At 37.6% G+C, this 22598-nt stretch overlaps 2 protein-coding genes across 9 annotated transcripts; both read left to right on the forward strand.

Annotated features, from left to right (window-relative positions):
* The first annotated feature begins 71 nt into the window (after window positions 1–71).
* Window positions 72–5050, forward strand: LOC126852850 (ubiquitin-like-conjugating enzyme ATG10). 4 transcript variants are annotated; one of them, XM_050598091.1, is made up of 5 exons: window positions 72–210; window positions 3467–3595; window positions 3943–4174; window positions 4633–4792; window positions 4907–5050. In XM_050598091.1, exons 2-5 carry the CDS (start codon window positions 3488–3490, stop codon window positions 4995–4997), a joined length of 591 nt encoding a protein of 196 aa, XP_050454048.1. In that variant the 5' UTR covers window positions 72–210; window positions 3467–3487; the 3' UTR covers window positions 4998–5050. The 4 variants fall into 4 exon arrangements, with proteins under 4 accessions (XP_050454048.1, XP_050454046.1, XP_050454045.1 ...); XM_050598089.1 differs by having other exon boundaries at window positions 173–315; XM_050598088.1 differs by lacking the exon at window positions 72–210 and adding an exon at window positions 2546–2915.
* Window positions 5051–6902: 1852 nt separating this feature from the next.
* LOC126852842 (excitatory amino acid transporter 1-like) lies at window positions 6903–22336 on the forward strand. 5 transcript variants are annotated; one of them, XM_050598063.1, is made up of 8 exons: window positions 6903–7338; window positions 10105–11162; window positions 17565–17962; window positions 19098–19289; window positions 19408–19591; window positions 19791–20219; window positions 20310–20444; window positions 20532–22336. In XM_050598063.1, exons 2-8 carry the CDS (start codon window positions 11143–11145, stop codon window positions 20680–20682), a joined length of 1509 nt encoding a protein of 502 aa, XP_050454020.1. In that variant the 5' UTR covers window positions 6903–7338; window positions 10105–11142; the 3' UTR covers window positions 20683–22336. The 5 variants fall into 5 exon arrangements, with proteins under 5 accessions (XP_050454020.1, XP_050454018.1, XP_050454022.1 ...); XM_050598061.1 differs by lacking the exon at window positions 6903–7338 and adding an exon at window positions 8121–8287; XM_050598065.1 differs by lacking the exon at window positions 6903–7338 and adding an exon at window positions 9051–9144.
* The last annotated feature ends 262 nt before the right edge of the window (window positions 22337–22598 follow it).

A 22598-nucleotide genomic window follows, 5' to 3' on the forward strand; every position in this document is an offset into this window, starting at 1 on the left:
TTTTTCTCTATCACGCTTGGGAGATGAGTTTTCTCTTTCTCTCTCTTTCTGTCGCCCGCACACAGACAAGACGAAGATCTTCCTCCTCGCGCTTTCGTCTCGTCACGTCACGAAAGCTGTCGTTTCACAGCCGGAGCGAGGTTTCTGCTGCGCGATATTGGAGCGACACGGTGCGACGCATCACGGCGTCGTCGTCATCATTGGATTCAGGTGCGTCGCTGGGGGCGCCTCGTCGCCGCAACCGCCGTCGCCGTCTTCATCGTTCCACTGCACTTCGTCCCGTTCGTCGTTTCTTCCGGGACACTGTGTATTACGGTATTTCGTATTATATATAATACATAGACGATGCTTACGCGCGCGTTCTATTGTCTTCGATCGCGATACCGTGTCCACTCGCGTCGTCGTCGTCGTCGTCGCTCACTTCACTAGCCAGCCACCATCGTCGGCTTCGTCTCCCCTCGCCGCATCGCACCCGGGATCACACAGATTTGGACCCGGTCGTCGTGATCGCCGCACCGGCAGACGCGGCCTTCGTTCTCGACGAGTCTCGTTTTGTCGCGCGCGCTGCTCGAAAGCGTCTCGCAACACGGCAACGACGGTATCACTGTGTAACTGCAACCGTCGAATGCAACACACATCCACGCACGCAACACATGCGCACACGCGCACGCATACGCGATGGAGTAGCGGTAGAGAGGGAAGACGAACTGAACTTACCGTCGTGTAAACACGGGCAAGTTCGGAAGTGTAGCTCGTAGATTTTGCACGCGCCGCACGACTACACGCAGATAAGTAGACGGGTAGATACGCGATACGCACCCCTCTCCGCCCCCCACCCCTCCGCCTCAAACCCCTCGTTACGCTCTGTCTCGCTCGCTCGCTCTCACCTCTCGCTTCGTCTCACGGCCATATCGACGCGCACCGTCCTTGTCCCTCGCATCGGCTGGAAGCGCGATGCGCGCGCATCGCCGTTTGTTATGTCAGGATCGTATACATGACGAACAAACCGGATGGGCCGACGAGCTCCTCTTGAAACCACGATTTTTCTTTTCGTATCGATACGCGCGGCAATCAGGACGGATGTAACTCGAAATTATTTTATTCCTCCACAGGCATCGCGTCTCTTTTCGTCGCGCTAGATAATTTTCTCCTTTCAATTTTTTACTGATACGAGACTGACGCGTTTATCAATAGCGATAACTCGTTTATAATTAAAGTTGTTACAAGACGTAGTCTTCGAGGAAAATTTTACTCGATAGCCGTTCCAAAACTTTCTTGAGCGTTTCTGATTGGTTCTGGTCATAAAATTTTTCTCGCATAGGAAATTTTATATGATTATAGAACGTAGCCTGAGTATATAAATAATTGCGTTTACAGGGCGTTGATATTAATATTGCAATCTTAGAATATCGAAGCAAGAGTACAGCAAAAATTACACCTATTGCTAATTCCCTAGCGCAATGAGACTGATTGCAATCGAATTATTTTCATCTACAGTGCAAAGAAGTCTCAAAAGTTTCTATCTCATTCGCAAAGGAGAAAATACTTTCTCTAAATATATTATTTTGTCACGATGCAAACAATGCACTAGGCACCCCCCTAAGGTTATTCTATAATAGTTGAACGGAACATTTTGTTTATATATTTTAATTTTAATATTTTGTTTATATATTTTAATTTCTACAGTTCTACTTTGCATAGTCATTAAAAAAAAATCCATATGTCACCGGAGTATCACGTGGAGAGAAAATCGGGCATTAACACACTTGGCTTTTTTAAGAGGGCCATAATATAAGCTACCTAAACAAATTGAGTTTCTTTCAGTTTACACACATACTCACATGTATATTTATACAAAAGAAAATAAGGGTCGTCGATACCTGAAGTATAGTTGAAAAGGTCAACTGAATTTTTTCCGAGAAAGAGAGGGAGAAAGAGAGGGTTTTCACAAAGTCACCAAAAATATTTTACCACAAAGAATGTTACGTCATAATTTTTTTACCTGAAACTATCGTAAGTTCATCAACGTCATAAAATATACTCGAAAATTTATCACACTTTCTCGAATATAACATCTCTCTCTATGTTTGACGTTTGCAATATACGCTATCTCTACATATACAAAAATTACATTGCATTAAAAAGTGACAATTAACTATACTAAACTTATGCGCGACAAGTTTTACATAATTTCATTTCTTCCATATGTTATGGAATAATTAAAATATATTTCATTTCTTGCCACAGTCTTGGTTTAATATAGTCTTAGACTTATAGCTACATATATATATATATATAAAGATTGTGTAGGATTATTGTAGGAATATATAGATATTTCGCCGTTATCTTCCTAACATGAACGTGTGCATGGCCGAGTGCATTTTTGGCGCGCAAGGATATTCCGCGATAAATATGCCTGGCGACATGACTGGATATATATATATATATATATATATATATATATATATATATATATATATATATATATATGTATATATATATATATGACAGGATATCATCGTTGACAAAAATGTACCGATATTGAGATAGGTCGATATTTCGATATTGCGAATAAAGGCGCAGGCGTAAAACAAGCGAGAAATTATACGCGAAACACGTCGACGCAGTACATTGCTGAGGACGAAGTTGTCCCAAAAAGGACCTGCCCTTAACGAGCGACGAAGAGGAACGTCAGTCGGGCGCGCTCTTTCTCTCTCGATACATCACTGGTTACAACTCGCCGCCCGATTGGAGGACGAACATTGCATACACACGGAGTATAATATATATACGGTGTGCCCACACCATCGAGTACTATCGGCGTGCGTACGTCGACACAGAACACGCCGTGAAAACGCAGAGACGAGGACGAGGGGGCAGGCAGAGGGATAATGAGGGCGAAGGGACGAGACAAGGTAGGTTGGTAGAAATGACAGGGAGTCGGGGGGGAAACGCAGAGCCGCTGGTACATCACGATCACGCCCGAAGACCAACGGACGCGACCGATGCAAAATAGTCGACAATTGACGCGATAGAGAGTTTGGCGAGGCGGTAGGGACGGGGGGAGGGGAGGAGCGGGTAGCGGGGTACGAGCGGGAGGAGACACGCTGTTCTCTCGGGTGAACCGCTTCCCCTTTTTCAATTTTATCATATGATCGACGTCGTTATTATGGGTAAAACTATTCTGTAATTATTTCGTTTCCTCCCCTCTCCGCGCGAATTGATCCGAAAAAAAGCATGATAATAAATCACGCAAAGACATTGTCCGTACTGTATAGATTAATCGGAAAACTGACTTGGAGAACTCAAACTATGTACGTATAAGAGAGTTATTTATATGTAATATGTATACGTGAGAGATATAATTTTTTTGTATTGGGTTCCTGTCAAAAGGTGCGATCTATATGCATCATATTCGATCTACCAGCTAATTCTTCGCGTGATTGTAAAAAAATTAATTTCTTAGTATTTAGCCGCTTTTTCACATATGGACGGTCCGGGCACAATTACATGGGAAGAGTTTCTCGAGAATGCAAAAAGATTTCTTGTTGTCTCAAACAAGATATCGGATGGATGGGAGCTTCGCGGGAATAAGGTACAACTTTATATTACTTTATATATCGAATTTTTTACATCAGTATCGAATATATAACATGCAAATTGGATGGTACTATTTATTGTCAATGTCCCATTCATAATTATACATCGTGTTGTTCGTTGCAAATATACGAAATATATGGAATATATATATATTTCATAATACTTGAACGATATTCAAAATGATCTTACTCATGCGCACTTCGGGTGGATATTAAAGCCACGGACACTTGAACACAAGCCAAAGTTTAAGAAATAGATTTATTGTTTTGGCGGTGTTTATCGTAATTTCGTAAATTTTACACGAAACGTCTTTTTAATATCTCAATGATATATCATGCTTAGCATATTCCTGGAGAAGCGTATTTATTTAGAAGAACCAAATCTTTCGAGTCGAGCGACTCCGCTATGAGAGACGACAAATCAACCGACAACGACGAGGAATTACACGTGAAATTTCAGGAGGATCCGCACGAGGCTTGTTCCACAATTGAAACGCCTTTCATCACTGAGCATCATATTTTGTGGTCCATGAATTTCGGCGTTCCAGTTTTCTACTTTAATAGATGGAAATCAGGTAACTCATTATTGATTGCAAGAGAAATTATAATTTAAAATTGGCAAAAATGTATGTGAAAAAAAACACGTGTCACTTAGATATTACGTGATTTTCGCGGCAACTGTTATAGGAAAATATAAATCTGTTACCGAAAAAAAAATAAAACACAAGATGCGTTTCAGAATTTTAAAAATTATAGAAATAAATACATAGTTTGCGCGGTTGTTGACACATTCGCGCCTCTCCCATCTCGTATGCATCGTTTATTGATTATAAACGCAAACGTGTGCGCTTATTTCGATATTCGCGCAGATATTCTGACGGTATAATTAATCTCGATAACGCATTTTAACGGAGCGGAAATGCGTCATACCATTTAGATTAATTATTAACGCTGGTCATCTTTTACATATTCGTCAACGAGAAGAAATTGTCGTGAGAGAAAAAGAGTTCTGATGTTATTATTTTTTTTTTAGATTTCCCCGGTATTAACCCAATGAGCGTAAATGAAGCTCAAACTGATTCCAAATTAAATTACATGGAATTATCGCAAGCGATTCATCCTATCATCGGCACTCCGTTCTTGCAATTACATCCGTGTCTTTCGCAAGATTTGCTGCAAAGTATGCCGATGAGGTGAGAAGCAAGCATTAAGGAAAGAATAACAGAAAAATAAAAAAAATAAAAATTATTCTAAAAATACTCTACATTTAAATGTTTTTTTATCGAAGGATTTTATAAATGTTGCAGCAAGAATAAACTTGTCAGTTGGCTGAGCTGCGTAGCATCCGCGGCCATAAATCTCCAAATACATCCGGAATATTACAAGCTGACTTACTGAAGAGTCTAGCCGTCTTAAACTGTCAAAGAAACAATAAACTTTTAAATCGCAAATTTGTTTATGCGAGGATACTCTTCATCAATGTTTAACTCCAGTTTTATCCACGAGAGAAGAGAGAGAGAGAGAGAGAGAGAGAGCGAAAGAAAAAGGTATTACTTTTAACGTCAGAAATAGGTACTGGTTAAGTAGCCATTTACCGATGACCGGTCATTCATCCGTACCTACCTATACATAGCATTTACTTTATGTTTCGCGAGACTATTTGCGAGAAGCTTAATCTCATCTCCGCTCGCAAGCGTATGCGAATAAATAATTCCGATCACGTGTATTCTTGATGGCGACAATTCAAATAGAATCTCTTCGCGTACAACAACGACAGATCTAGCATTGACCTACGATAGCACCGGTTGAATTGTTCGCAATTGAATATTCAGGCAAAAGAGACCGGACCGTGGAAAAGGGAGCGTGGTAATTAATGCGGTCGCGCGTGACAATTAACTCGCGCAAGGACAATTTGCGTGCGGCTCCGGAATATTCATTTCCGACGCAGTTTTTAAACGCGTGTGTACAGTCGGATGTATCAATGACGCCCGTATTCGCGCGAACGTATATTTTTGAGATCTTCCTCATTCCTCGTGAAAGGGAAGTAATAGAATCGTGTATGATTAACTTTTAGATAAAAATTAATTTTCCTTAGGTATTACGGAAAATTTTCTTTGATCGCATTTTTCTTTGAATGTAAGCGAACAATGTTAAAACGTAGCTGACTATATGTTGCCGTCCTCTCGTCGTGACTTGCGTTCGCGCATTCGCGTAGCACGCGCGCCAGTGGCTCTCAACTTTGTCATGACTGGTGATGGAAACAATAATCCCGTTAGTCTTCCATCTTTTTCCTGAACGTCCGTCTCTTACGAAAATACTGCTGTTTTAAATTAAAATAGCAAATGTACGTTGTTATTCACATCACGACTTTTGTTTAAACCGTCTCTTAATTTTATTTCATAGACAAAAATGTCGAGAAGGTTATTTTTATTCTAAGCGATGAGAAGAAGCTGGGAAAGAGAATGGATGAATGGAGCGATTCTGTTCGATACATATGTCCTGAGAGAATAATCGAAATTATTTTTGTGTTTGTGGATCACGTTCGCATGTAGATCACGAATCGGAAAGAGAACATCAACTTCCCATTCATCAAGCTCGGATAACATTTATTAACGTTGACCGTGTATTTCCGCTGGTGCGGACTGAAAGATCAGATTATTGCCGTTAGAAAAAACGGCACATTTCCCTTCCCTTCCCGCTTCTATGATTAATCAATGAATCGTAATCGATGATTGCTCGCTATATTTGCGTTAATACTCATATAATTTATATATATATATATATATATATATATATATATATATATATATTGATTACTTCTTTCATTAACTCTTTAACTGTGGCATTTTTAATTGCTTTTTTTGCAATTGCAGGCAAGCAAATGAAAATACAGTATACCACAATTACGATATGTCATTATACACACAAGATCAATTATTATACAATTTCTGATATAGCTAAATGCGCGTATATTTATGGCGTGTATATTTATAGCTAAGATTAAAAACGCAACTGATGGCATGAAAAAGGTATAATATTCTAAATACATATATATTTCCAAGATAAATTTCTACAATGACACGCGTATATGTAAAGTGCCAAATTCTTATTTCTTGTTTTAGTTCATTATATTATTGCTCCGTGATATAAATATAGCGAAGCAAGTAATCCGTCGAGGCAATAGTTAGCTGGCTCCACCTATAAAGGTGATGGAATCACGCGGTCGGATAGAAAGGCCGATTCCCCGTCGCCCGCGCGCGCTTTTCGAACTCAAGCTTAGCTCAAATTACCCCGTGCTCGAGTATCGTACGGTTCAATCTCGCGTGTGCTCTCGCGACTGTCTCCATGCAACAGGCGCGGCTAGCTGTCGCATAGCGCACGCGTGTAGCAAATAATCCCGCGTCTCGCCAGCCTCCGAATAACGGCGTTCTCTCTCTCGGTGTGTTACAGAATCGCGAATTCTTGTCCGAGAAAACGGACGGCTGGGTGTCTAGGTGTATGCGTTTCCATAAAACATCGACGAATGTAAGAGAAAGATTTTCCCTGGATTTTCCCGTGCAGCACTGTGTTCTGAAAATCGATAAAAAAGAAGAAGGAGAAAGGGTTCACAATTAACAGAGGATGAAGAATGTGAGTCCAAGGCGGATCTCGCGCCAAAACGGATGCTGCATATTCCGAATTTGACTCAACAACGGCGCCAATTTCTTAGGAGAGCACGCGTTTATCTTCTCTTTTATAAGTATGTTATTATCAAGAAATATCACATGATTTTTCTATCACATGTACATGAGCAACAGTGTGGTGAAATTTAAATGATAATTCAAAATGCGCGAAAGCAGGGAGACGCGCTTCGGCGCCTCGTTCATTATCCGAATTTTAGGAAAAGGCGTTGTATCGATCCTCGCGATGCGTTGCGTGGGCAGTACCTCCTGACATCTGATTCGTTGCGTTCGTCAGACGGAAATAGAAGCACGCAGATGGAATCCGGGTGACAATGAATTTGCCATGGCGACCGCGCAAAGTCAGTGGAGGAGGACAAGGAGGAGGGCAGAGCGTAAGCGCGGGATATCTTTGTCCCTGAGAATGTTCTCGTGAACGGGAATCGCAAAAGTCATTCACTTCTGTTTGCAGATTCTCGCATGCTTACTCTGCCGGTTTTCATCGAATGATTTCAGAAATTATCGAAACAAGTACAGTAAAGCGAAGCGAGATAATGATCTATTCAAGATTGTTCAAAATATTACCATTCAAGAGAGTCACAAAAAGGAAAAAGAGAGGGGAAAGGCATGATCTCCGTGCCATCTTATTGAGGATATTCCTCGGCACACACGCTCGCCCGTGGATTCAACATAATTTTTTGCTTCATCCACCTAATCGTGGATCATTTATGTCTTTCTTCTTCTCTCTCTTTCTATCTTATTCGCGCTCCACCCTTCTTCTCTCGCGCGCTTTTCGAGCGCGTAGCATAAACGTCACACGCGCGCGGCTCTTCTAACCATCCGCACACCATACTATAAAGAAGCAACTTTATGCCGTACCGCCACAGTCCCGCGATCATCGTCGCGTCGCGCGCAGCCGAGGTTCATATTATCCGGGAGCGCGTGTAATCGCGAGACACGCATGTTTAGCGCGAAATATCGCGATTGGTTATCGCGACTCGTGACACTCCTTACTGTGTCGTTTCAATGGTACGCGAGCACTCTGTCTGTTGATGAATAAAGAATACTGTCTGCGCGATAAAAATATTGATATACATATATATATATATATATATATATATATATATATATATATTTATACACACACACACACATATGTGTATGATACGAAGCGCCGGAAGAGTAGACTAAAGTTCTGAGGTATCTCCGAAAATTGAGAAAAAAAATCTTGGAGATTATTCTTTAAAGTGCAGTGTGTTTATTCGTATCTTGAAGCAAACAATAAGTGCATGTTTTCCTTGTATATTTAAAAATCATTATCATTCGTGTGACTTTAATCAATTTGGACTTACACAGATATTTTTGCATAAATAAAAGGTTTTTTATCGCTTAAGATGAAGTACAGCATCTTACGTAACTTGTACATCTTAAAATAAATCTATTTATCTATCTATTTATTATTTACATATAAATCTTACACAATATTTTATCTTATCTTAAAATAAATCTATCTTACATTTGAGAAAGATATTAGCATAACGAAAATGTATACAAAATTTTCATTTTTTTTATAATCTATTTTTCATGATTAAAATCTTTATATTTATTTATTTTGTGTTTTTTCATTGAGGAAAAAAAACGTAAGTAAAAAGATTGCAGAAAAAAGATATGATAAACGAAGACCGTGCGAATGCTGTGTACAATTCGACATTTTGATTAATGAATGCTCATGCGAATGATTATGGGTTCGAAGGTTATACGTATTTAATTGCAAACGATGCAACAAAATCAGGGAGCTTAAATTTGATGCGAGGGGACCATAAAGGGACATTTTAGGACCTTCAATTACCGGTCATCCCGCGCTTGATTGCACGTTACATGTTAAGGTGTGCGCCGAAATAATCGAGGCATGAAACATATCGCCGGTTATTCCGCACGATTAGCTCATGTGTCGATCTTTTCTTATATCGTAATTAAAGCTGTCAAACTGCTTACGCGCCTTGTAACGCATCCAAGCCTCTTTCGTCTCTACCGTCTCTTCCGTCGCGATGCTAATAGAATCGGATGCATGTTATACAAAAAAAGTTAATGACAAGTTACGAATAAATTACGTCGTACTGGAATTTGCTACTATAATTTTAATGCAATTATTACGAATTATTCTGTTAATTATAGGGGAATATAGTTTTTTATGATTGATTTGATTATATCCTATTAAATATCCTACTAGATATTGACTATATTAGATCAACAGCTGTTTATCTTTTCATTCCATCGATAAACGTATTATATAATAGATTATATATCGTATACAGACATACGTGTTGCATTAATTGCCTTATTTACAATTCATCAAATGGCTCGTTCAAGGATTCTTATTACAATGATATTAAAATATTATATATATATATATATATATATATATATATATATATATATAGAGAGAGAGAGAGAGAGAGAGAGAGGGAGAGAGAGAAAATTAAAAAGAAATCACTGACAAAAAAAAGATATCACCGACAGCGCGCAATTCTGTTGACAAGTTGACAAGTGTCATAGCATAACGACCAACATCTGTTGCTGTGCGTTATGATAAAAAAGTAAACGAAATCGGATTATATATTTGTGCGGATTTTTTTTGCACTCGCGAAAAATACTTGTTCTTGACACTTGTTACGTAAAAAAACACGACAAAGATTACTGCTCATTAACGTGCGCGTTTGATCACAAGCCGTATTACAGCGTTGAAAATAAATGCTAAAAAAAACGCTGATAAGTATAGAATGTATACAGGTTAAAAATTGAACGTAACATTAATATTATAACATTGTTAATTTTCTGTGTTGCAGATAACAGTAGAAGAATTGCTCATTAATCGACAACTCGACGAATATTTGCATTTCCAAATTTCTTGTCAGCGACTGCCACTGTCAAATTTGCCAAAGTAACCGAAACGAATTATATCGCCAAAAGTGACAATTAGTGAATTTTGCTCCGAAAGAAAAAGACGACAGCTGGAACTCGTTCGGATGAGGAAAGGCTCATTTTCGCAACGAGATCGGACGTAGTCGAAATAAGAGAAGAATCGCATCAGCGGTGGATCGTTGTAATCGAGTGGACAAGCTGCCGACAAACAATAGGGAGACCTGGTAGCGGCTTCCGATGGGGTCGTAACCGGCGTACAGCGTGCCGTATTCGTATATCGCGATGATAGGCTAGCCGGTAGCGGCAGGAAGAGATCGTCGGCAGGGGGAGATCGCCATAGCTAATCGTACCACCCAAGGTGGCACAGATTGAGAGCCCCATCAGCATACATCCTCTCCTACCTAACGAGATACTCAGCATCCATCCAGTTTGTACACGCATCGTTACCTCGCATCGACAACGGTATTTCGTGCATCAACTTTCCCGGAAGCGTCTCTTGGACAATTGATCTGCGATTTAATCCGATTCAGCGAATCCTACGTTCAATCCTGCGAATTGCTAAATTGCATTCCGCTTGTAATTGTCGTGAGAAAAAAGGAGAAAGAAAGAGAGAGAAAGAGGAAATCGATCGGAATTAGCGTTTTATCGACATTGGAGGAGCGTCTCATCTGCACGCGTCCTCGACCTCTTTTTCTTGTCGTCCTTCGCTTCTCATCCCTCTCGGCTTAATTTCTCCGTCGTACATCCACCACTATGACGCGCATTTATTCCCAAAGAAACGACTAGAGAGGGAAAGAGAGATACAGAGATTCGCTCTTAGTGTCCCTCGACGATCCATAGCTCCGGTGATCTTCTTCCCCACTGGGACGCTCGCCGCTTCCGGTTAACTGGAAGTGACGCTCTATGTAAACGGTTTTGCCGAGCGGCTCTCATTGGAACCCACAGGACATAGGAAGCGCATCATGGAAGTAGCGAGCGAGCTGTAAGTACGATCTCTGCATGCGAATTTTATTTTTTTTAACGAATTTTTTTTGTTTTTTTTACAAATGATTCGACTTGAATAGCAAAATTCCGCTCAAACATAAATTTATGTGTCTATTATGTTATATGTCCGCGTAACTTTCTCGAGGAGCAATGTATTTCTATTTTTAATGACGCAATTACTTGGCCATTTGTTTGGATTATATTGGATTATTACGATGAGCTATCATCGCTAGACTGCTGATAACCATACACGACACGTGTATCGAATAAACTTTGCCCTCTGCCATTTAGATCTTATATGACCCAGTTTCCTCCGGGATTTGTTGCCTGAACCCATAAAAGAAATTCACGCAACACGTTTTTTGATAACGAAAATCATCCAAGAAAATTCGCAAATCAAAAATAACTATCTCGTATAATATTTGATTTAAACATACTTCTTAATTTGAAATATATTTTATTCTTCTTAAATTAATTTGCGATTGTAATTAACTTTTCCAAACTTTTACACATTTTGTAAGTTATTTTTAAGTTTAAACAGATTATTATTATCATATTTTCACGGTACACATCTTTACATACGTTTATTTGTCAATATGTCATAGTAAAATATAAAACGTCTATATCTATACCGATTGACTTTCATATCATCTCTTATTTTTAAACAATGTGAATTTTAGTCCTGTTAAAAGCTTGAAGAAGAGACTCGACTTCAATTCTCTTTTTCTCGACGATCCATCGTTGTTATCGAATCGTAAATAAAGAGTTGAGTAATTTATTCATGATAAAAGTTAATGACATATTAATTTAACTTAATAATCTGTTAAATGTGCGCGAATGATATATACACTTTTGAGAAACTGTCTTGGCGCATATTTTGCAGCAATATGACGCACTTGAACTTGTAATCGTTCACTATGTGTGTCAGATGTGTGTAGCGAAAAAATATATTGCGGAGATTAGAATATAAACATTATAAAAGGAGCGTTTATCTAACGTTATATCGCGCGTTGTATGAAAAATAAATATGTAACATAACATATCGATAGTTCGCTCTGCGAAGTCTGCAAAACGTGCGAGAATTAAAAGGCGATACAATTTTATATACAAGGTGATCTTTAAATTTATTACGATTTGCGCCATTAGAAATGCAAATCCATATCGCACTTTAACGACGCCGTGAATGGAAGCTACCCTGTATATACATGCATATACATGCAGTTGTGATCCATTATGTGCCGCGTCGTATATCGTATTCAGCGACAACGGGATTCATTGGCACAGAATTCCATAATGGCAACAGCGGTACTTGCCGGCTACTCATTAAATCATTGTCAGACTCGTTCTTTGTGATAAGGAACGGAGGGAGAAGACGACGATTGCGCGCATAAGAAAAATCATTGTTCATTGCGTGATTAGATTGTGCGCAATCTGCTCTTTCTGTGAATCAGCGTTTCTGCGTATGTCTTTTGGATATTTTTTCAAAATCAAAATTTTATCGTGAATTACAGATTGTTTAGATCCAGTCTTTGCTGCCTTTTAAAATACAAAATTATAGAGATAACTTTATCAGATTTGTATAAAAAAATTTATAAATTTGTAAAATATTTGATTGGAAGATTAGTTATAAATGAGAACGAGATAAGCTTGAGACGCGTACTTAATGAAAATGTGCGAATGAAATATATCGTCGAGTATGCGAAAGTATATACGTTTCGTAGCAATTGTGCATGTTTGCTTATTGCTGATAAGGAAATATAATGATTCACTTTTATCGTTCGAAGCGCTACAATTGCAAATTTATCTCATATCTTGTACGATCGCTGTGATCGATAGAATTTGATTAAGCCCGATAGGCGTGCCGCGGTCGGTCGCACAGCGTGAGCGTATTTTACTTTTGATCGGATTTTATTAGCAGAGAATTATTTGCTCTTAATGAGCTATGCGATGTCTCGATCCAGAATAATAGATGTTTTCCGTTCTCTTGTCACCTCTCTTGTCGCGAAACTTTGTTTTTCGTTAATTTTTCATTTTCATTGAAGCTTAAAGATATCGATTACAAAGTGACACGTGTATAATCGATTGTAGCTCGCATGCTAATGAGGCAAAAAAATAGAAATTGCGCATCAAACATCTTTTATCAAAATTTTTTGTCTCCTAGCCGTGATATTCGAAATCAGAAACCAGATTTCGAAGATATTCGAAGATGGTTGTAATTTTTTTTTCTACGATAGTTACAAATTAAAATCGTAAATATGTCAAACTTTGAGGCAATGAAATATTGAGTATCGATGAAATTACCGGGTAGCGCAAAGAGAATCTTCTTTCAAATTTCCGATGACGTCGGTCTTTCGAAATATATATGAGGAAGAGACACATGCATCTCGTAAATTTTGCATTAGTGTCAAGTGCAACTTCTTATGCAATCAGCGCATTCAACAAGTTGTTTGGCGGAGATAATTTTGGAACTTTCATCAAAGCCAACATCATATATAATATGACATTGAGCATTCAACTCGTACGCTACGTGTTACTATTCCACACAATTCAATGCTAATTAATCTTACTGTAACCATATCTAATTTATCCATCGCTAGTTTGGCGCAGAAAAATTTTAAATTTGGGCGTGCGTGAAATATGATGTGAGACAAAAAGTGACGCTATTTCTATTTCTAATCACACACTTAAATCTTTTCGCGTTGATCGTTTATGTACAAGTTTCCATAAACACAGTTGCCTTACCGATTTTTCTCACTTCCACGAAGTGTAAACGATGGTTCTACTTGATGTGCTCAAAAGCCGTAAAATTTTTATTTCCCGACACATTATCTGACGTCAACGAAAAAAAAAAAAAACGATCTCAATTGACCATTATGCGAAATTATTGAATATACGGAAAGACGATATCATTTAACTCGGCATTCAACACAATTCAGTGAACGCGGTCTATTAAATGTAATGTAAAACCGCGAGAGAGAAAAAAAAAACACGATTCGCGCCGGAAACGTCGTTGAAGCTCGGCGTTAATTCTCAGGGACGATTTTTTCTCATCTGTCTGCGGCTGGACGGGGATATTTTTCAACTATCGCATGACACACGTGTCGCTCTTCATATGTGAATAACGATACGTGCCGAGTTTCGTCACGCTATCAGCTGATTAACTGCTTAAAAGTCATCTCGCGCTCGTTGACCTCGATGTTTTCCATTCATCTATCGTTCGCTAGATCCAAATTTCTCATCGCAGGAATTTAACACTTCGTGAAAAATATCGCGTTGCGAAATTTAGGGCCGGAGAATTTATCGCTATATCCGATCATCTCCAGGAATAATTTTTTTCGTTGAATCCGACTTGTGTATGTATATCCGTAGTATTTGTGTAGTTAATTACGAATAACGATAAGATAAAAAGACCGGTTAATGTCAGTAGGACACAAAAGTAGGACAAGGGAGAGGGCCCCCTACATTAAGTGTCAGAATTCGTCCGGACCTTGACGCGAGACGGAAACACAATAACACCATCCGCGAAACGATCTATGACGAGCGCCCACGTGCGTGCTGCTATCGTAATTTTTTATCGTTACCTTCGAGTCCGAGAATTTATCACCGAGAAGTTCTCTCTTTTCTCTTCTATCTCGTTATTAACACGAACTACAAGACTCATTTTGATAGGTGCGACAATACATATCACAATTCTACGCTCGCGACTACATATATCCGGAAGAACTTCGAAGCATACGAGATTGTTTGAAAAAAAATTTGGCAAAGATTAGTAAATTCAAGTTTGACATCGACAACTTATATACGTTGGCTTTGACAATTTTTATTTATTTATTTATTTTTTTTTAATTAAGTGTGATACTATGTTTTTTATCGACAAAATAGATTCAGATTATTCATGTCGTCAAATGATAATATTGATGATATTACGATCATTAGCGCCAAGATGCAATGGCGCGCTTTTATATGAATAATGACGAATACAGACCACTATACATCCTAGGTTGATGATGTAACCGTAGTCAAAAAATGTACACAAGTGGATATCCCTGACCGATTTTGGGAGCGACACGTGCGATCGAAATGAGTTTTGTTCGACGGTCTCGCAAGGATGATTTTTGCACGAATTTTGGCCGACAATCGACACTCTGCGTATTTATTTTCTAACAGATCTCCTTTCAATCCACACGCCGATTATCACAATTTTCTTCTTTTGCATATTGCCTTTTGCGTTTTTTTATGGCGTCACACATTATAATTGCGTGGGATGAATTTTACGTCTGAATCGCTCCGATCTCTTAACTCACCATAAAATCGAATTTCAAGGATTGTCAGGCAACATATAAGGTGTATTTACGCGACATGTACACTGAATAGAGAGCACGTAATCATCTATTAATAATCAGAGATTCTTCTATGCTGTCTCTCTTGGAGACATCTTAGAAAGCGACTACTGACGAGCATGCGAGTATAGTAGAGATGCAAATTAAAGTGTTGGCTTGTAATAAAGAACATCGAAGAAGAAGCATCTAATGCTTCAAGGCAATAACGAGAAAATTTGCTTTTAGAGCTTTTTATATCAATTTTTAGATGCACCTGCAGCTACTTTATTAATTGAAGCGTTAAGCGCAAAACTAAAGTATCTCCGCAATAAAGTCATATCAGTAAACGTAATAATAAAAATTCTTGTATTAAATTGGCTTTAATATAATACATCGCGGCGTTCGACAGATCGTTATCGTCGCGTAGCATTAATAACAGTTGATCCGACAATAATTCGCAACAGTGTAATTTCTTGTCTCCTGCCAACAACACATCCAAGTATAACACGCGTGGGTGTGTCGATACTTCTGTGCATTATCGCGTAATACCTATCGCGGAAAAAAGATCTGTTTTGACACTTTTATCTATTATATAATTTAATATAAATATTAATCGGTTTCCCTCATCATAATTTCTAATTTTGAATCGAAAACGTCGCATCTTCTCGTTTTATGTGACACGTTACTTTATGTTACGAGTGTTTTTTTATACAGTTAATGCGTGGTCTTTACTCTTAACTAATTTTCTATATATATTGCCGAGATTTATATGCACTTCAGAAAATTGGAAAGTGAAACGTGTCTCGGTTGCAAATAATAGATGGTTTAAAACAGTTCGCGTTTGAACGCGAAAGAGAGCGGTAATCTGTTTAAAAAGTGCTCCGTGCATCGCACGGAATGTTGGGAAAACTGAATGTAAATCGAGTGGTAATGTTAGAGAAAAAAAGTATTAAAATAAATTGTTTATGTAAATAAAAAAAATCACGGGAATGAAAATATTGCGATTTCCGATAATTTGTTTAACGATTCTGAGACATTAATTCCACAAAATAAATTTTCAAGCTTATTTTGTAATTTTGGTTGCACGAGTATCATGAACGCTGACGGAATAGGGTAAGCAAAATCTATTTACAATGTCGAGACGTGAGAATAAATATTTTTATCTGACGATCCGCAATAAAACCGACGATGAAATAATAATAATTAAGTTTTTTACATAAAAAGCTCTGTATTTAGCAAGTCTTAAGATATGTTTATGAAACCACACAGATACTTAGACAGATATTTTTACAGCATTGTGCGAGGTGATAAAAGACTCATCATTTCATCTTCTTGTTGATCGTAAATAGCACACGATTCGGAAAAAAGTTGTATCTTCTTCGAAGTTGATGTTAATATTAATTGAGATTAAACTGTTGATATTTTATAAATTTTCGGAGATTACTACACTGCGCACAATATTTTTCTCTTGATTACTGAAATAATTAATTGAAGAAATATCTTTCATATCTAAGAGATGAATTAATACCAAAAAAATTTCCGGCATATATACTTATTATTAATTGTCTGTTGTATACACGGAATGTTGACATACGGAAAGTTTTATGTCGCTGTCTATAGTTTTCAAGGTTTATAAGGAAAATACGTAAAAATCACGCTCGCCGCCAAGAAGATTAATCTCCCGACTCTTGCTGTTACAGTAGTTTTAGTTTTAGATAGCCATTTTGAAATTGACACATCAACCACATATAGTGCCTCTTTTGAGATTAAATTAAATATGTATGTGTATTTTTAAATGAATAATTCTGTTTTTATTATCTCGGCAAAAAGAGCGAGACTGAAAGAATTAATATATGTAATTAAAAGAATACGTATATGCATTTTATGTGCCTAAGATCAAAAATCATTAAAATCATCTTTTATATATTTCAATGTATCAATTATAATAGTTGTTCGTAATGAGAAATCGGCAAAATGGCGTTCATCATCATAAAATAAACGGAACTTTCACGAGAAGATGTTTTGTTGAAAAGTGAACGTATATACAAAAAAAGATATCATTGACACGGTTTGTTTTGCAGATCGCCGTTGTCGGGGTCGGAGAATCAGGGCAAGATCAAAGAAAGGACCTCGTATTATCCGCAGGAACCCAACAAGAGGCCACGAACAAGGGGACAGAAGGTGCGAACGTGCCTGAGACATAATGCGTTAACAATATTGACTGTGGGCGGTGTGATCGGCGGCGTGGTACTCGGCATAATCCTACGATACTCTCAGGAGAAATGGACGCCGCGGGAGATCATGTATATCAATTATCTCGGCGATCTGTTCCTGCGGATGCTCAAGAGCTTGATCCTGCCGTTGATCATTTCGAGTTTGGTGTCGGCCATTGGATCACTCGATCTGTCACTTAGCGGTAGGATCGGCGCGCGTGCGATCGGTTATTACACGGCCACAACTATCTGCGCGGTTATATTAGGTCAGTGAAGTCTAACTTAACTCTTTGCACGTCTTATTTCCTACAATTTTTTATATCGCGATATTTCGACAAATGCGAAATTTCATGTTTTATTTTAAAAGCAAGTAATGACACAGTGCAAAAAGAAATAATTTTTTTCTTGATTAAAAAAAAGAGGATGCTTATTTCCTGTAGTTTTTTGATACTGATTTTGACCTCTAGATTTTTTACAGTTTTAAGAAATTTATGATTGAAGTTGCAAAGGAGAGCTATTTTAATGTATTTTACTATGTTATAATAATTATCGTATATGAGATGCAAAAGTTTTGTTGCAATAAAAATTAATAAATTATACTGACTATAAATTAAGTAAAACTGTAATAAGTATAAAAAAAGTTTAGTGTAAATTTAGATATTAATAATTTAACATGATATATGTTGAAAGAGAAAAATGTCCGTTATATATAGACCGTCTCTTCTGGCACACAACTCTTTAATGTTTTCAAGTAACCGAGCGTATTACCGAGGTTAAACGTCAATGACGATACGCGAATCGCGATGAAAGGATCTCACCAAGCATCTCTTGCTCGGCATTGCCGTCGCGACGCGCGCGAACAATGATACATTTCTTGGAATGTTGCAACAAACGGCAGATGTCAAGATCCCCGTTCATTTACATATCTTTGGTCGGAATGCGCACGATAGCCCTGAATTCTCGTGACTCATTTCGGTTAATTAGCGACCGCAATCAACAAAGAACGATGCGTCGGACATGGCCGAAAGATTACTCGGAGATAATTATCTCGCATGATTTTATTTTGCAGCTGCCATTCGGCCAAATATGATTATTTTATTGCGATTATTAATCTGCAGATTAGACCGGTTATAACTTGAAACATTGCTTACGCGCGTATCGCGTAACTTTTTTTCTCGCGTCAATCATTTTCCTCTTGCGATACATCGTCATATCCTAGCTCAATAATTCTATTTCTCGTTATTGTGTCATCGCATTTATCTCGGTGATTTTTCAACGCAGCAGGTGCTGACGTATCTTATCGCGCGTCTTTGCTCTCTCGCGATTGATGAAGTAGATGAAAATAATGCAAATTTAAACGATTATAGAACTGATGAGGATTATTGTTTTATCTAATTTTAGGTATAATTCTCGTTGTTTCGATCGAGCCTGGAGTTGGCAGCTCCGCTGCGGAAACCACGAAATCAGCAAAAAATGTTTCCACTATCGATACATTGATGGACCTAGTTAGAAATATGTTTCCACCGAATCTTGTGCAGGCTTGTATCGCTCAACATCGAACCGAGCCGAAGCCACCGGAGAACGCTACCAATGGTAATAATTTCTTTAGAGATAGAACGGTATCTCAACTTAGAGTCGGATCATCCAATCCTAGCCTACGGAACGAGTCATTTTTTCGTTTTTTCATAATGTAACTTTACATTTATATTAGTCCCCATGGACGAATGGGAACTGAAGGAGAATGTGGAACCCGGCACTAACATTCTCGGACTTGTCGTATTCGCGACAGTGTTGGGCATCACCATTGGTAAAATGGGACCGCAGGCCAAACCGCTGTTGAACTTCTTCGAGTCGCTTTCCGGCGCCATGATGGTGATCACCAACTGGGTCATATGGTAAGACTTGCAAGTAATCATTATGTTTCTCAAAACGTCTCAAATTACCCAAGGAAGACTCTTATATTAATTGCATAACATCCTTGCGTAACCGTCATGTGCCATTGACAATTAGATTTCTTCATCTCCATCTCAAGCGTCTCGCTTTTTTCAAAGGATTAAAAATCTTAAAATTATCCCTATGTTTTCATGTGCGCAGGTTGTCACCGATCGGTGTGCTCTCCCTGGTTGCCTCTAAGATCACGGAAATGAAGTCGCTGGACGAAGTAGTTGCCCAGCTTGGAATGTACTTTTTGACTGTACTGATCGCCCTCCTTATACACGGCTTCCTAGTGTTGCCAGGGATGTATTTTCTTCTTACAAAAAAGAATCCTTACATCTATATATCGAACATGGCACAGGCGCTTGTCACTGCCTTTGGCACGTCCTCGAGTTCGGCAACGTTGCCGATCGCCATCAGCTGTCTCGAAGAAAGAAATGGCATCGATTCGCGTGTTACCAGATTCGTCATGCCAATAGGCGCTACCGTCAACATGGACGGTACCGCTTTGTACGAAGCTGTGGCTGCCATTTTTATCTCGCAAGTGCGTCAAATCAGTCTTTCCTTTGGACAGCTGGTAGCTGTAAGGTGAGTTTTTCTAGTTTAAATTTTTTCTCTTCTTACAAAAAAAGATATATTTATATCCTAACTGATATTGTATTTAACACGTTATTTTAGTATCACGGCAACTGCTGCCAGTATCGGCGCGGCTGGAATTCCACAGGCCGGTTTAGTAACAATGGTAATGGTGTTGGACACAGTCCGACTTCCGGCTAATGACGTCTTCTTAATCATCGCGGTCGACTGGTTACTGTAAATATCATGCTTGTATACATGCGTCTTTATCCTATAATTGCAATTTTAGTTGCGTCTTTAACGTATGTTTTCTCCCATTTTCAGAGATCGATGTAGAACAACAGTGAATGTCATCGGTGATTCGCTCGGTGCGGGAATCGTACAGCATCTCAGTAGAAATGAGCTTGCATCGTTACCACACAATACGCAGCAGATACAAAATGGAGCTGATTGTCACGCGACTACGTCGATATGAGTTATCGTTCGCTAATAGCGACCTGAGTCTCCTTGACCGACAATTACGGAACCGCTTCGCGATCGACCAACTACAGTAAACATATCGACACTTTTATCGCGCGGATTATCGTCCATTTAGAAATGTCATAACCGTTTGAACTTTGAAAAGAGTCCGGTTTTAAGAATATAACTAGTAAATGAATTAAAATTTTAAGATTAAAACAAAATGTAAACAAATTTGTGGATAATAATATATATATTACATGTTGCAGCCATGTATGATCTTTAATTTTTGAATTTTTATAAGTTATTTTATGGAAAATATTACGAGGAATACATAAAATATATATAACGCAATATATATATTAAGAAAGATGAGTGTATACATTTTTATAAGTATAGTGTAATAAGTAATACGACGTTAGTCGATGATCGCGAGATACAATCTTGATGAAGTGTTCTTGCGTACTCGATAAGTGTTCCGTTTTTATCTTACAATCAAATAATCAGTTTAGTATTAATTATCCCATATGAATCACAAACACTATAAACAATATAAACAAAGGGAACAATAAACCTGTATCACTCTATTACAACGCTACATTTATGACAAATGCACGTGAAATGCGACATGTAATCTTTTTTTTTCAATTATCTTTATATACAAGTACTATAAACAGAATTATTTTTAGTAGCAATTGACGCCCATTCCGGGATATAAAACATATATACATATATATGTAATGATAGGGCAATCAGATGTAAGTTATCAACGCATAGCTCGCGGTGCGAGCAACAAGCGTTCTTCAGATAACTATGAAATAATAAGATGTGCTTGAAATATTAAATACTTCTTAACTTTAGTAATCGTAGACCTAGTTAAGCGGTCTTGCTTGTAAAATATATATTTGTCTTCCATTTTCGCGTTTGACGATTTACGCTTGATAAAACGTATGTTGCATGTTATATTTTATTTGAGCTATAAAATCCGCAATCCACTTTTTTGCAAATTATACATCTTCTCTTGAACTGTATTTATAAGAATGGGTGCTCATATTTGACGAAGAGCGAAACATTTTTAGTGGTTTGAAAAATCGATTTTATTATTATCTGACAAAGAAAAACAAAGTTTTTATTATTATTTTTTATATGAAAATAAAAATGAGAATGTAAATTTTAATCATATATTATTCCGCGGCGATTAATCAGCTTGTGCCATATAATCTATATTGAAAATAGCTTTTACTTTTATTTGATATCCAGTGGAAAAAGCAGATTTAGTTCAGTAAGTTTAATGCCATCAGTGATCATATATCAGTGATTATCTACGGGACTTAACCCTTAAGTATGAAACAATGTTGGTCATTTCGTCTCTTTCTGTGTTCTTGAATGAGAAGAAAACATACAAGTTTCCGTATTTTATAGATTTCTTTATACAAAAGAAAAATTCGATAAGTTATAATATTTAGAACAAGAGAATGTAATGTATAGCTTAAAAAAGAACATATATTCAGATGCTCAACACATTAATGAAGAAAAATAAAATCCGTACTTAAGGGTTGAAATATCTTTTTTTACTGGCATAATAAAAACAACATGCTAAATTGTTTTTACATGTAAAAGAATTATGTGGAAAAAGTAACAAAATAATAAATATATATTATTTGATTTTATCATGTAAATTCCTTCTTGTGTGTGAAAAAAAAAAAAATTTTTATTATCTTTTACACAAAATTTCTCCTAGATTTATTTTAAATGTTTTGGCAAATTTTGTTATTGTTTTATTACCAAAAGTAATTAATATGCTTGTTGAAACTCTCTTGCAACTTATCACGGAAATAAAACATGTAAGTATAAAATTAAAAATATAAGCACATTTATCGTTATTTATACATGCAATGATAAATTATTAAATAAAAATATATAATAATTATT

The sequence above is a fragment of the Cataglyphis hispanica genome, chromosome 11, assembly GCF_021464435.1.
Source record: "Cataglyphis hispanica isolate Lineage 1 chromosome 11, ULB_Chis1_1.0, whole genome shotgun sequence".
In the NCBI taxonomy this organism is placed as follows: domain Eukaryota; kingdom Metazoa; phylum Arthropoda; class Insecta; order Hymenoptera; family Formicidae; genus Cataglyphis; species Cataglyphis hispanica.

Bases quoted from the DNA above. Each gene is read 5' to 3' on its own strand.
- LOC126852850 (XM_050598088.1), top strand. From the start codon at position 2,892: ATGAGGGCGAAGGGACGAGACAAG. The intron at 2,916-3,466 runs GTAGGTTGGTAG...TTAATTTCTTAG, and splicing joins GGGCGAAGGGACGAGACAAG to TATTTAGCCGCTTTTTCACA. The intron at 4,175-4,632 runs GTAACTCATTAT...TTTTTTTTTTAG, and splicing joins CTTTAATAGATGGAAATCAG to ATTTCCCCGGTATTAACCCA.
- LOC126852842 (XM_050598063.1), top strand. From the start codon at position 11,143: ATGGAAGTAGCGAGCGAGCT. The intron at 11,163-17,564 runs GTAAGTACGATC...TTTGTTTTGCAG, and splicing joins ATGGAAGTAGCGAGCGAGCT to ATCGCCGTTGTCGGGGTCGG. The intron at 17,963-19,097 runs GTCAGTGAAGTC...ATCTAATTTTAG, and splicing joins TATCTGCGCGGTTATATTAG to GTATAATTCTCGTTGTTTCG.